Raw genomic sequence first — 15,922 nt, 5'->3', positions numbered from 1 at the left:
AAAAGATATAGGTTGCTTTTGACTATGATTAGTACAGCTGATAATAGCTTACTGTTTCCTGATCTTTTGTCGGATCACAAATAATATCCTCCCCTAATACAGCGCAGCTAACACACCCTATTAGATATCGTAATGGCACAGCAGCATTCATCAGGGCCATAATTGATGCATTTAGAGCACACGATAAGAGCTAAATGGTAAATATCATCATTGTTAATGAGAAATTTTGTAGCTAAGTCATCTCATCGCATTAATTAAGCGCGTACTAAACAGTGTGTACAATAACTAGCAGAATAACGAAGGCGATTGCGTCCTCTACAAGCATCGCTGTGTAATCATGACTGAATGTACGCTATTTATTTTTAGCAATATTTGTACACTGCACCGGTTGATAATGTTAGTAATCATTTACAGTAAATACTATGAAACTACTAGGATGTTGATTTATGATTGAAAATTGAATAAACTGTAGGTACGTTCAATAAATTAAATTAAAAAAAAAAAATAATTGTCTATGGAAGCCTTAGACCAGAAATGTTTTGCACATTTATATCATACCGATCCAGCATCTATTTCTATCTGAATGATGATGGAAATTGCAGTATGAGGATAAGCGTGTGTAAGTATGATTTCTTTACAGTTATTCTTAATAAATTGTTCCATTTTTCTATGATCGCAGCCTATATTGAAGATAAGTTAAAAGTTAGTTAGTTAGTACAATATACTATATTATTGCCATGACAGCAGTGTCAAAATCGCACAATCCGTAAGATAGCGAATCGGTAGCATACATGATTTTACACATCTACTGTACCCTGCACTTATTCCCATATCTACATTTGAAGTGATTATTTTAAAAGACTTGATTTTATTGACCGATAGATTAAAAGTATTTTTGGAAATATTAGTTCAGGTAAACTACGTATATCTGGTCCTTATTTTGCAATCGTTGATCATACTAAACAATGAATCGCTATACACATGTAAAGTATAGAAAATTTTAGTATCCTATCATTTAGACAGTGAATGGAGATATCGCTTGGTTAATTGTAATTTTTGTTGACTATAATCTCATCCTTACTTTGTAATCCACTGGTATCTTGAAATATAACTTCTACGGTAGCTTCTTCGAGTTTTTCCATTTTAGCTATAGCTTGCACCGGGCCATAAACGGCTGCAATGACAGTTGTATCACCTAAATAGTAACACATTCAAGATATTATCCGATATTAACATTGAATTAGGACCATAGCAAGTATATGTCGACAGCATTTCCATATTGGCTGAAGTATTCTTTTAAATAAGTCACGATCAGATGATTTATCTGATCTCTGCATCAATTGTAAATATATTCTATTTCATAGACGCGTATCATTTATATCCCTACTAGCTAAGACATCGCTTCAACATGAGGATATGAGGGGAGGCAGAGTACAACTCATTGGTTGAATTTTTAAGTAACGAACGAATGCAAGACAGCAATGGAACCCATCGATGAAGATAGGTTAGTCATTTTTTCTCATTTCATGCTTTGCAATTCTACTTGCTAAAATGGATATGATAGACTGTTTCATTGATTGCAATGCTCCACTGTGAGTTGCATGGCCGTGGGGGGAATAGTGCTGACCTATTTCAGCAGTAGAAATACTATACATATGTGGTACGATATGTAAGCTTAACTATGCCTTAAGATTGTCTTACCTTGTGAAAATCGAGCAGATCCATCGGCATTGCGAAGTAAATTTTGCTTGCATTTTAATTTACGGATGCTTAGAACTTTCTGTGTTGGACTGTCGGCCAGCTCCATCATGCTGTAGAGATGTGAGCAGCACAGCACAGTGCAGTAGTCCATACGTACAGTATACTGATTCCATTGATTTATAATTGAAGGTTAAAATGTCACCCCAATTTCCCATCCATGGTATTGCAGCGGCTCCCTTACTATACAAAGTCGTTTGAACTGCCAGAGTGCAAACCGGACTGGGGGTGATACTTAAATTGGAGAGAGTTTGTAAGTGATGATACTACAGTACAATGTACAGTAGTAAGGTAACAGTATACTGTACACTGTACTGTAGAGCGACACGAGCGGGAGACGACAGTTTTTTTGCACACATTCACCTGCACTGCTACGGTAGGAACCTCTACTAGCTAATAACAAAGGAAAAGGACAAGTACTATGCAAAAAGTCGTGAGCAAAATAATTGTCACTAACTCACTGAAAAGCGCAATGCAGTAGATGAAAATCAATTCATCAACAAGATTCAAGATGAGAAAGATTTACAGTAGACGCGTTTGTATGGCATTATTACTCGTTGTCCTACAGGACTTGCATCAAGACTTGATTATTTCAAGCAATACAGTACAGTAGATTTGAATGATTTCCATCAGCTTCAGTTAACTGTGCTCTACCGTGTACCAGTGTGTCCTTCAAAGATCAACCTGAAACCCGACTTGAACCTAACTGGAGCTCGGAGAAATCCAGGTTAAGTAATTGTGGTTGTGATGCAGTGTTTGTATAGCGATTGCAGTCATTTCGGGTTGGAAAATCAACCATTTGATCGGGTTTTATCGCGTTTTGACTCCATTGAAGGACTCTATGCTGTACATGCTGTACTTTACTATGCAGTTCATGGCTCTACACTAGTGTATTGTAACCCCACTATTTAGGGTGTATAGTACGCACCGGTACAGGGATTTCGGGTGGACCAGAAGGCTCAGACGGTGACGGTAAAAATAGCCCGTACGAAGGCAACAGTGACATCAAAACTGCATAGGAAAACAAGCAGAATGATGATGACGGTAAAAATAACACATACGAAGGCAAGGACACTGACAACAGTGACATCAAAACTGCATAGGAAAACAAGCAGAATGATGATGACGGTAAAAATAACACATACGAAGGCAAGGACACTGACAACAGTGACATCAAAACTGCATAGGAAAACATGCAGAATGATGATGACGGTAAAAATAACACATACGAAGGCAAGGACACTGACAACAGTGACATCAAAACTGCATAGGAAAACATGCAGAATGATGATGACGGTAAAAATAACACATACGAAGGCAAGGACACTGACAACAGTGACATCAAAACTGCATAGGAAAACATGCAGAATGATGATGACGGTAAAAATAACACATACGAAGGCAAGGACACTGACAACAGTGACATCAAAACTGCATAGGAAAACAGGCAGAATGATGGCAATGACATGATTGACGGTGCACTCACAAATACGCGTTTGTTCGCAAATAATTTGACCAGAAAAGAGATATGTACTGTACAGTACTACTAAAAGAAGACCGCTCTAGTAGTCCATGAGTGTATTTCTATTAAGACTACAGTCGTATTGGTACTGGAAGTCCCGTCTTGTACAGTGTACAGTACCATCGTCTACCGTACTAAAGGTAGTTTTAGTACTGTAGCCCAGGACTGGACTGGACTGGACCTTGACTATGGCATTGCATGTTCCCCGCAAGATGGAGCCCATGACGAATAACTTACGCGATGTCAATCCTTGCTAAAATCAAACCTACTGTACCGATTACCACCAACATAACATACAGTACAGCACACAACAGACAAGGTTACTGGAAGATGGACTGGCGTAGCCCATGATGAATGACGTACGCGATGTCAATCCTTGCTAAAATGAATTAAACCTACTGTACCGATTACCACCAACATAACATACAGTACAGTACACAATAGACAAGGGTACTGGAAGATGGACTGGTGTAGCCCATGATGAATGACGTACGCGATGTCAATCCTTGCTAAAAAGAATTAAACCTACTGTACTGTACTGTATACTACACTGGGCACGGCAATTAGTGTGGGTAGTTAGCACATTTTTGGTACTATCATATTTAGTGTGTAAGCAGATATACAGTTTTATGGGTTTTATTCGAAAATAAATCATAAAAATATTCACTGATTTATCTAGAAAAAAATTCTACACCTTGTACACTGTACAGTATAGTGTACAGTACGCAATGGACAAAGATACTGTAAGAGAGATACTGTATACTGTACACTGTAGAGAGGTCGGGATGTGGACAGTACTGTACAGTACAATGTATACTAAAAGAAGACCAGTCAAGAAGACTGCTCTTCTTTTAGTAGTCCATGACTGCATTTCTAAGACTAGTATTGGTACTGTACTCCGAGCCCCTTCCTTTACAGTGTATAGTACCCTGGTCTACCGTACGAAAGGTACTTTTAGTACTGTAGTCCAGGACTGCACCTTGACTACAGTATGGCATTGTATCTATCATACAGGGAAGTAGTGTATTGTAACTCCACTACTGACTAGTTCTGTAGACGTCGAGCGATTGGACGTCCAACGGACGTTCGATTTTGGACGTTCGGTATGTACTGTACGTTCGTTGTCAGATCGGACGTCGACGAACTGTACTGTACAGTGTATACAGTCAGTTTGTATACTGTAATCCCACCCCAATACTATACATACAGTACAGTACAGTAGTACAAACGTCTTTTACAACACTTTGTATTTCAGAGTCATGACTACAGTATACTGTACTGTACGCTGTTACGTACTACTGTATGTACAGTGTATAGTACTGTATAGTCTTATACCGTACTGTACAGTGTACAGTACAGTACACTATGTATACAGTACAGTATACTGTAGTGTTAACACTGTACACTGTGTACGTTGGTACTGTACTGTACTGTACGTTCAATGAACGTCCGACGTTCAAATTGGACGTTCGTACTGTACTGTACTGTACGTTCGTTCATTAAAACTGGCTAACGTCCACAGTACTAGTCATGACTACAGTATACTCTACGCTGTTACGTACAGTACTACTGTATGTACTGTACAGTACAGTGTATAGTACTGTATAGTCTTATACCGTACTGTACTGTACTGTACAGTGTACACTATGTATATACTGTAGTGTTAACACTGTGTACTGTACGTTGGTACGTTCAATGAACGTCCGACGTTCAAATTGGACGTTCGTACGTTCGTTCATTAAAACTGGCTAACGTCCACAGTACTACTACTGACTATAGACTGCAAGACTGGTTTGGTAACTTTCGGTATACCGACTACCACCAACATAACGTACAGTACTGTACAGTGTACAGTACGCAACGGACAAAGGTACTGTAAAGAGATATACTGTACACTGTAGAGAGATCGAGATGTGGACAGTACTGTACTGTAGAGCACTGTCCATACTAAAAGAAGACCACTCTTCTTTTAGTAGTCCATGAGTGCATTTCTAAGACTAGTATTGGTACTCCGAGCCCCTTCCTTTACAGTGTATAGTACCCTGGTCTACCGTACGAAAGGTACTTTTAGTACTGTAGCCCAGGACTGCACCTTGACTATGGCATTGTATCTTCCAGGGAAGAAGGACTGCTGTAGCCTGTAGCCTGTCACCAATGACTGACTATAGACTGCAAGACTGGTTTGGTAACTTTCGGTATAAACTTGGTGGAATCCATGATGGCCAGTACCAGGCCCAAAGGGAACCTCGCAGTCACGTCAAACTAGTCAACACTGTGTATATATACAAGGCACCACTAGTAGGACTATCGTAGTTTTGCGGTATCCAGCGGACGAGCTCCATTTTATTGCAGTGGAAGCAACTTGGTCGCTTACTTGCCAAGTCGTTTGTTGCTTTTTCAATTGATTCCAATGGATGCTAAAGGGAATAAAATCGTTGTTTGTGACAACGGTACTGGGGTAAGTCTATGGATTATGTTAGAGGGAGAAAGACAGTGATGGAATTTGTATTTTCCCGATTGAAAATCATTGCACTCATAAATTGGCTACAACCAAACACGCCTAGTTTGAGACTTACAGTCCATTAGGCAAAGTAACGGCGGCTATTTCTTTCTTTCATTCTCTATTTTATTTCTCTACTTGATTGTCTAGTTCGTTAAATGTGGTTATGCGGGCTCCAATTTTCCTTCCCATATATTCCCTTCCATTGTTGGCCGACCGTTAATTCGTTCCAGTTCCAAAGTTGGTAATATCGAAATCAAGGTATGGTATGCGCGCATACACTGTCTTGTCGTCGATTGTCCTAACACGCATCAGTAGATGGCCGAAAACACCTTGCTATATTCTAAACTTGCAATGCCAATGGATTGCGATATCGTTATTCATCAATGGCATTAGTCTGTACAATTTATTTTCTATGTACAATCCATGTTGAATGGATAGACTGTTCATTGGATTTTTTTCTTTAGCCTGGCCTTCGTTGAGTTTATGTATCCATTTTTTTGGCCATCATAGGACTTAATGGTTGGTGATGAAGCCAGTGAATTACGATCAATGCTGGATATAAACTATCCTATGGATAACGGAATTGTCCGAAATTGGGATGATATGAAACATGTTTGGAATTATACATTTGATAACAAGCTGAAAATAGATGCAAAAAAATGCAAGGTATGGATGCTATTCTTTCCACTATCATGTTACATGGAATCTCCATCATGTTGAACGAATCAATTGTAAAAAATCACTCTTATTCCTTCTTCAAGATTTTATTAACCGAGCCTCCTATGAATCCCATGAAAAATAGAGAGAAAATGATTGAGGTATAACTTAATTGCTCATTCTATTGGAAATGGTCGATATACCAATAGCTTTCTTGAAAACAAATTAAAACAATAACAGTTTACTGTGATAGGCAGTCAAGTTACGCGTCTCGATGGCGATAGTCATGATGATAGAAATACTTTACAATATACATTCTAATAATAGAATAATTCTGAGGTGATTACGCCAACAAATACGAAAGCAGTAGCAATTTAGTGTACTTTTGTACGTCAAACCAGTCAGGTGCAATAATTTGCAATTTTCAATTCTGTCCTGTCATCTCGCTTGTGCTATAGGATGCTTTCCTAAAGCAAAGCTCATAAAGTATAAAAATTTGTCCATCTTGTTATTGCTTGTATTGGTATGCTTTCCTTTACTACTCAAAGGTCTGAATTTGCAGTAGTTGATTTTGCTTTATTTTCCCATTATCATTATTAGACAATTTTTGAAGAGTATGGTTTTGCAGGCTGCTATATTGCTATTCAAGCAGTTTTAACCCTCTATGCTCAAGGTAGAGTGATCAAGCTTTTGGATTAATTAAAAAAAAAAAGAGCTGTCATATACAATACGTATATAAAATAACTGTAATATAAATTGTGACTACTATGTTAGGATTACTAACGGGTGTTGTGGTGGATTCTGGCGACGGTGTCACTCACATATGTCCAGTTTATGAAGGCTTTTCACTGCCTCATCTTACTCGCCGTTTAGATATTGCTGGTCGCGATATTACCCGTTATTTAATTAAATTGTTGCTGCTTAGGGGCTATGCGTTCAATCATTCAGCCGATTTTGAAACTGTTCGCATTATGAAAGAAAAGTTATGCTACGTTGGGTAAGTTTTTACTTCCATGCTGACTCAATGATGGTCTCGTTCTCTACCTTTCTGCTATATACACTATATCACTAAGCCACAAAAATGAATTAATTCATCAGCTATAATATCGAGCAAGAGCAAAAGTTGGCGCTGGATACTACGGTTCTGGTTGAAACTTACACGGTAATAAATAAGACTATAAACTGTATTGATGAATCCTTTGTACACCTTAGAAGTCTCCCTCCATTATTAACCTTGTAAATCTTGATTGCTTTCAATTTCATTGGCTCATCTACCACTAGCTACCTGACGGTAGAGTAATTAAAGTAGGTGGAGAAAGATTTGAAGCTCCTGAAATTCTATTTCAACCGCATTTGGTCAATGTTGAAAGTGGTGGAGTCGCAGAAGTATTATTCAATGCAATTAATGCTGCCGATATTGATACTCGTCCTGAATTTTATAAGCATATTGTTCTATCTGGTGGATCGACAATGTACCCGGGTTTACCATCGCGTTTAGAACGTGAATTGAAGCAGCTGTATTTGGAAAGGGTCTTGAAAGGAAACACTGCGCAGTTATCGGTAAGGGTATAATGAATTTCTATAGAATGCACTGTACCAAGTCAATTTTCTGACTACCTTCTAAAATTTAACAAATATCATCTCATACTGAACTAGAAATTCAAGATCCGCATTGAAGATCCTCCAAGACGTAAGCACATGGTGTTTCTGGGAGGTGCTGTTTTATCAGATATCATGAAAGATAATCCACAATTTTGGATGACTCGCGAAGAGTACCAAGAAAAGGGGATTAAAGTTTTGGAAAAACTTGGAGTTTCCTTCAAGTAAAATTACTTCGAATGATTAAAATTTGTAATACAAAAAAAAATTTTTTTGCTATGAATGAAGTATAAAAAATTCAGACTACCAATCTATAAAAATTTTGTACGAGATGAGTGGTCAACCTTAGAGCTTTGGTACAGCGGTAGACCTCCATGTATAAATTGAGTAATTATATCATCGGATATTTCTTCTACACCACGTATAAGAGTTTTATTGGCTTACTCAATTGATTACTTTAATTAGGGAATGTAACTTTTGTATGCACAGACTTAAATAAAAGGTTAACTTGTTTTTGTGAAATATCGTAACTTTGGCTATTTTTGACCTTATGGCTTTTGCTATACACGCGTTACTTGTCATTAATTTGCACCGTCAAGTAACACAGAATGCTACTGAAATGCAGTAGATGATAATATGAGCAACGTCGTTGTTGTTTATTAATTAAGATCGTTACAATATCATCAATTTATTGTACTACCATAATTCATTATATTAGCTATAACAGTATTGAACCCAGCGGTTGATACGATTTGAAGGAGAATAATCTAACAATTCATCATGTCGCCTAGTTATGGCAACATAAAACTGTAAGCAAGTTATTCGATTATTTATGATAAATGGTCATAAGAGTATTGTATCGTATCTGTTAAGAGATGAAGATAAAAGCAAAGTTAATAGAAAAGGTTCGCCTTTGAGCAATAGTCATGATATAATTGCTTCTAAGCTGACATTCGACGATTCTGCTGTGACAAGCTTGTTATATTATCGATTGAATTGTTTGTTACTTTAACGTTTCTGGTAAACATTGGCCCTTCTAGTTTTACCAAGTAGTGCCTCGATGATGAAACAAGCAGTATCCATAGTTTTTTTAACATCTTCTTGTGAACCTATCTTCGGGTTTACTTCAACGAGATCAAATCCAACCAATAAGCCTGAAAGGACAGACATTCAGAGGTAAATAAATACCGTCATAATCATGTCAAACAATAAGTAAAGATCACAAGGGTTCATAGATATTTTATATAGATATTACTAACGAACCACTTTTAGCGATTTGCTCCGCCAGATGTAATCCTTCTCTCAATGTAAGACCGCCACGAACTATAAAAATTGGTATATTACATAACGGTGTGCATGACATTGGACTAATGCTATCAAATCTTATTATACATTCTTGACTAACCGGCAGTGCCAGTACTTGGTGCTTCTGAAGGATCAAAAACGTCTATATCCCACGTCACGAAAAGAGGTCTATCACGTCTACAAATGTAACAACGAATTGGCAGTTTTAAGAATTGTAATACAAAAGGAATCACTACCGAGTATTTATGAAAGCTTTGATTAATTATTGCATCAACTAAAGTTCGGCAAAGGAATAAATTTCAGCTATACACTTTCTGTAAATGTAATTTGTTATCTCTATATCATTTATTGTTTTGCATAATAACTTATTCTTACCTTGGATTTATAGTGTCTAGAGCTCTTTCAAAGACAGATCCCATACCATGATGATCGATATCAGCCATAGTAGCCATATGAATGCCAATGTCTTCTATGTACTTACTGCAACAGTGTAATATAATTCAATTTTGCGCTGCTCTAGTATATTTTCTTAATATTATGTTAAAACAGACGTATTTTCTACTTACAATTCTTCAGGATCAACGTCTCTTAGGCCAATATATGCAATATCTTTCGCAGTCATACTAATCAAATAAATTCACAGGAATATTACACGTAATAATATACTTGTTAGAAATGGCTAGCGTCATTTCACGTAAGTAAACGATTTGATAACGAATTGTAATATCTCATTTGAAGAATTTATCGTTATATACCAAGGTTTAGCCCATTCAAATCCTGGTATTCTTTTTTTCTTTAATAAAAGAAAAATGTTAATTTTTAAAATAAGACAACAAATTTCACGAATCTTGCTATAACGATCAATTTTAGATAGCTATTTGTTGATCGACCACTCGAATAATAACAATTGAATTCCGAAGAAATTAAAATGCCAACCTCTAATTCTTTCATTAAGATTGATAGTGGCATTCCATGCATATTACCAGTTACTGTACTTTCTCCAGTATTTATATCAGCATGTGTATCAATCTGAAATTGTAATAACAAAAACAAACATTGTGACTGTGCAGCATACAGATATCCAAAGTTGTATTAAGATCTTTTGCAGTATACCCATAATACACAAAGGTCATCTATTCTTGCAGTGTGACCATGAATACTTCCAATAGCGAGGCTTGTAGATATGCAATATATAAATTTTATGTCGTAAATAAGAATTGAATTTTAGCAAGTACTGCAACAACTAAGGTGAACCACTATTGTGGAGGTTAGATGATAGTTTTAAGTCTGATATTTAAACTAAAATTTAATAACTGCTTAGTAATCATATATTTATTAAGGAATGAGCATTCTATCCAGCCAATTCATAATATTATCGTGATGATACATGACTTATTAAATTATGATTGTTGTCACTTGTTCAATATGCTACAAAAGTTGTTTACAGTAGTTTACCGATAGCACTATAGACAAAGCAACTTACCTATGATCACCGCCTATAGTTATCGGCAAACTATCGTCTTCTAAAACTGATTGAATTTTCTCGCTAAGCTTTAAAGAGAATAAGAAAGTCCGGTATTGATGATCAGTTGTATCATACGTATATCTATAACAGTGGCTTAGGACGTTCATAATATAGTTATCGGTTCTATTTCTGATCATGCTATTTTAACTGTGTTACGATATCAATAATTCAGCATACAGTACACTCGTATACATAGTGTATGTGGATAGTTAGATAAGTATTGTACGCGGATAGGACACCGATGGTTAATTAACACCTTGGAATAGCGTAATAATGCATTTATTCATACGCGTACGAGAATAAATCACAATTAGATACATCAACGATGCTAATGGATGACAATGCTATATAATAAACAAGGTTTAGATGGGTTAGATTTACCAGTTTACTTGCTGCACTGACGGTTGCTGGATCTTTGACGATACCAAATTGCTCTCCTTTCCTGCTATTGTCTAATAGAATGTTACCGAGGTCCCGGACTTTTCTTCCTAATTTTAACGTTACTCATATGTTAATCTTTCAGCTTAAATTATCATAACGATATTATAACACTTGCAGTGTAAATAATTTAGATAATGATCAATAATGTATACGAAAGTAAATAGGATAGTTTACCTGCGTCGCGTTTTATCCGTTGAACAATGCCATATTCTCTCATTGCATCGGGCCCTAAATGTACTCCATCGATTGGCTAAATACGCGTATGATGGAAATAAATATTATTACATTTCGTCTGTATATTTACATGCAAAATAAATTAATCTGCTTGGCGTAATATCATACCGATAAAAAGAAAAACGATGTACTGTATGACTAATAAACTTGAAGTTTAAGTGCCTAGTCTGGTACTATGCTTCTTGTGTGTGAGATATCTAAGGTGTAAATTATTTATCATGGATTGGAAGGATTGAGATCGCATACTACACGTACCAGAAGATGAAACTAGATTGCTGAATTATGGATTTCAAGCTGTGCTATACACGACTATATTCCATAGTCCGATTATAATTATTTATACAGTACAAGGAACTACAACATAGAAACGAACAAGAATAAAATTGGGATCAGTAAGAAGCATCTAGGCAGGCATAATCATCCCGACTGGATGTTTATTATTACTGTTCAGTAGTATTGGACTTCCAGTATCAAAATAATTGCAATTGTTATTACGTCATTGGGAAATGCAGGATGTCTAGTTTGCATCAGATCTCCGCTGGATTGGCTATTACCAACTCAAATTGTCATTTGGCGAAAAGTTATGATCTTGTGTATTATTATTTATTGCTACGCATAGTACGTATGCCGATATTCAATCAGCATCATCATGGCATTTTCAAGCAATGTCGTGTAGAATATAGATATATAAATATGTACTAGCGATAGTGTAGGCAATAATCTAATACAGCATAGTGTACGTCAATAATAGCAGGCGGTATGCAAAGTACTATTTGATGCAGCCAGTAGAGTATAGTGAAGAGTGCTGAAGACGTTAACGAAGTAAAGTTGGGTTAAGTCTTAGGCGAGCAACATGAAGCTACAGGAAGCTATTCCTGTCGTAAGGTTTTACATTTCCAATTAGGCTAGTGATCATATGCAGTATGCAAAGTACTATTTGATGCAGCCTGTAGAGTATAGTGAAGAATGCTGAAGACGTTAACGAAGTAAAGTTGGGTTAAGTCTTAGGCGAGCAACATGAAGCTACAGGAAGTTATTCCTGTCGTAAGGTTTTACATTTCCAATTAGGCTAGTGATCGTACACACTGTATGCTAAAGTTGAGGAATACGTAGTTTGAGCATTTATTTAAAAATACTGTATGATAAATAGTCGATAAGGCGGCTATTGCTATTACTGTAGCTATTCAAAGATGGCAGTAAGCAGTCGTAAATGAAGCGATTAGAAAAAGGAATTACTCGTAAAAATTAGGTTTTATCAAGAACGCAAAATTGTGCAAAGACATGACTGTATGCGTATGGCCATATGTGCAGTAAAGAGACTTCATGCTATCGCATCAAGTAAAAATATCATCAATATTATTTTTCATTTATCTGAGCATCGAGTGCAGTAGGCCAATTCATTCTAGTCTGCGATTACTTGTGCAGTCTGATGGTATACCCACACTGTGATGAACTTCTATTCAGTATGTTTTATAATTTATTGGTAAATATCATTGATTAATTATCATGATGAATGCTATCTAGCCAGTCAGTTGGATTGAATTGGTGTACATTATTCGTTGGATTGATATTGACCGTATATCGAATTCTTTCCGTCCCTATTATTCTACCATAACACTCTAGAAAAAGTTGTCATCAGATCGATCAGTTTTACCTGGCCGATAGAGAAAGGATAACCAATAATGTTGACAGTTTGATAGTTGGAATAGGCATGTTTCATTTTGCTATAATATCGAAGACCATGAGCAGAAGTCACGATCGAAGCGGGTAGGCGAGTAGCTCGACCAGCAAGCGACATGATTGTATCCAAACTTTTGGACGGCCAAATGGGGAGATAAAAATCAACTTTCCAATTTGCCTACAAACAACTAACGTTTTTGCTTGAAGATTTCTAGAACCGTCCGTCAATGGCCGCTAACCGACTTTTCTTTTCTATTTAATATCGATGATGGCGATGCAACACTGTGATAGAATACGGTATGCTCGTTGTTGACAACATGCAATCATGCATTAGTCATGCATGCAGTTTGTTCAAGGTGGAGTAATATACACTAGAGACCCTCTACGCTAGAGGAGCACACGTGAGTAAAACAGTAAGAATAGAGAGTAGATATTTGCACAATGGAGCTAAAATGGCTATCCGTCTGTAAATAAACAAGGACTGTACTCGTATGGATCAAAGTACTGCAGTATCATGTCGGCTACAAGCGTGGGAAGGGTAATCCGATTAGACAAGATTTGCTTAAAATGGATCAAGTTGGATCACGGCAATCCTGGTGCTAAATTAATGGACGCAAGCACTATCATAGACAACTAGCAGGAAAGGAGGTTTCCAACTCGTGATCTGCGATCCTGTTAATACAGTTCCTACAGTAGCCATACTATCCTATCTTAAAAAGAGTCTGGTCGTCCTCTGAGAGATGACAAGAACTTTACTGTTAGCTAATTTGGTTACAGCATGCATGCACTAGCAGGAAAGGAGGTTTCCTACTCGTGGTCTGCGATTCTGTTAATACAGTTCCTACAGTAGCCAATACTATCCTATCTTAAAAAGAGTCTGGTCGTCCTCTGAGAGATGACAAGAACTTTACTGTTAGCTAGTTTGGCTACAGCATGCATGCACTAGCAGGAAAGGAGGTTTCCTACTCGTGGTCTGCGATTCTGTTAATACAGTTCCTACAGTAGCCATACTATCCTATCTTAAAAAGAGTCTGGTCGTCCTCTGAGAGATGACAAAAACTTTACTGTTAGCTAGTTTGGCTACAGCATGCATGCAATAGGCCACCACTAAATAGCGCTTTAATACAGTACAAGGTGTCCATTATTAGTCAGGGACTACAGAAATAGATTGGATACGCCAACTTGAAAATTCTTCAATCTTATGTTATTACTGGTAATATTCTCCTACAGGCAGAATGTAGCCATACTACCCCATCTTAAAAAGAGTCTGGTCATCCTCTGAGAGATGACAAGAACTTTACTGTTAGCTAGGCCGCCGCGAAATAGCGCTTTACAGTACAAGGTGTCCATTATTAGTTAGGGACTACAGAAATAGATTGGATACGCTAACTTGAAAATTCTCAAATCTTATGTTATTACTAGTAATATTCTCCTACAGGCAGAATGTTCGTTGCACTCGGTGGTCAAACTTGTTACTAATTAAGAAGTCATTTATACAATCTTGCACAGTATTCAAATTCATAAAATAATAACGAATGGCTATCTTGCGCTATCACAGCAGGTATCGGCTGCAAAAACGATCAATAAGATAACACGCTATCCATTCCAGTCCAATTACTAGGCTATGGTTACAAGGAATAGAAATTGATTTCCTGCTATACTTTTCCAGCTGTATGCTGTAAGTTAATATTAAAGAGATGAAAGTTGCAGCAGCTGACAGCAACCAACACTGCAGTACAGTTCTAGTTTGTTCCATGGACTCCTAGAAACATGGAAAATTTACTGCAGTAGTCGTCCATCATGCCTCCATGGACTATTTTATTAGTCGTTGTTGTACCGTACCTCCATCGTTGGATGGAGGTTCCAGTATCGTTAAGCTTCTAGTAGTCATGGAGTCCCCATGATAGAATAGATGCAATTTTATAAGAGAGCCTTCTACACTACTACTGTACTACCAGAGCATTGCAATTGTCTGTCCTTCTCTTTCCTTTTAATTCGTAGACAACTGTAATATGATCACATGCATGTACAACGCCTACCACTACCAACCCGTTTGGCCTTGTTCCAATAGCCGTAGCCATTTTGCATAAATTACTGTCGTGTAGAAAGTAATTTATGCAAAAGGCTGGGACTAGGGACCATAACAAATCTCTAGCTAGCAATGCATTTCCTCAAAATAGCAAATGAAGGAAATGAAAGCTGACAGACAGCACACAACGCCATTGTCAGTCATGGCAACACCAATAGGCCATGTTACAGTCTCTAGCTCCACTAGTTTTAGATCGCGACGTTGATTTTCTCTCATGATTGCAACTGCCAATCAAGCCTCCATCGGCCATTTATAGAACAGGATGGCCATCCAGTATACATATAATCCGCGCCGCCAATACAATAGAGTAGAATAATCATTTATCCTGTTGATATACTGTACTATAGCCGATTGGCAATCATAACATCATGTTGTATAGGCATCGGCAAAAACAATAACATCGCGAGTACCAATGATAGTCGTTGTGTAACAAGTTCGGACAAGCAACCGCGTGATCGTTTAGCTCGCAGTCTTGTAGTAGCAACTTTCCGGTCTCATAACTTGTTCTTAAAAGTCAGGAGATTCATGTAAGTATCCAACCTATGTTGTGCAATGATAGTCGATAATGATGACTGTGGATAAGGATTGGGTGTTGGACTAGATGATAGT

At 37.2% G+C, this 15,922-nt stretch overlaps 2 protein-coding genes across 2 annotated transcripts; one reads left to right on the top strand and one right to left on the bottom strand.

The window, feature by feature from the left end:
* Nucleotides 1–5,690: 5,690 nt before the first annotated feature.
* TRIADDRAFT_18250 (uncharacterized protein) lies at nt 5,691–8,267 on the top strand (the record flags this gene model as incomplete). Its single annotated transcript, XM_002109032.1, has 9 exons — nt 5,691–5,738; nt 5,931–6,041; nt 6,294–6,449; nt 6,545–6,601; nt 7,041–7,113; nt 7,215–7,437; nt 7,539–7,602; nt 7,722–8,000; nt 8,097–8,267. The coding sequence occupies 9 exons, from the start codon at nt 5,691–5,693 to the stop codon at nt 8,265–8,267; spliced, it is 1,182 nt and encodes a 393-aa protein (XP_002109068.1).
* A 780-nt stretch (nt 8,268–9,047) lies between these two features.
* Nucleotides 9,048–13,342, bottom strand: TRIADDRAFT_52723 (uncharacterized protein; the record flags this gene model as incomplete). Its single annotated transcript, XM_002108310.1, has 12 exons — nt 9,048–9,193; nt 9,303–9,362; nt 9,445–9,521; nt 9,720–9,824; nt 9,911–9,967; nt 10,100–10,137; nt 10,281–10,373; nt 10,458–10,518; nt 10,828–10,895; nt 11,251–11,357; nt 11,485–11,560; nt 13,199–13,342. The coding sequence occupies 12 exons, from the start codon at nt 13,340–13,342 to the stop codon at nt 9,048–9,050; spliced, it is 1,032 nt and encodes a 343-aa protein (XP_002108346.1).
* Between the last annotated feature and the right edge of the window lie 2,580 nt (nt 13,343–15,922).

The sequence above is a fragment of the Trichoplax adhaerens genome, genomic scaffold (assembly GCF_000150275.1).
Source record: "Trichoplax adhaerens TRIADscaffold_1 genomic scaffold, whole genome shotgun sequence".
Lineage (NCBI taxonomy): Eukaryota > Metazoa > Placozoa > Uniplacotomia > Trichoplacea > Trichoplacidae > Trichoplax > Trichoplax adhaerens.
Note: the sequence above shows the minus strand (reverse complement) of the source record. Positions and strands in the feature narration are given on the sequence as shown.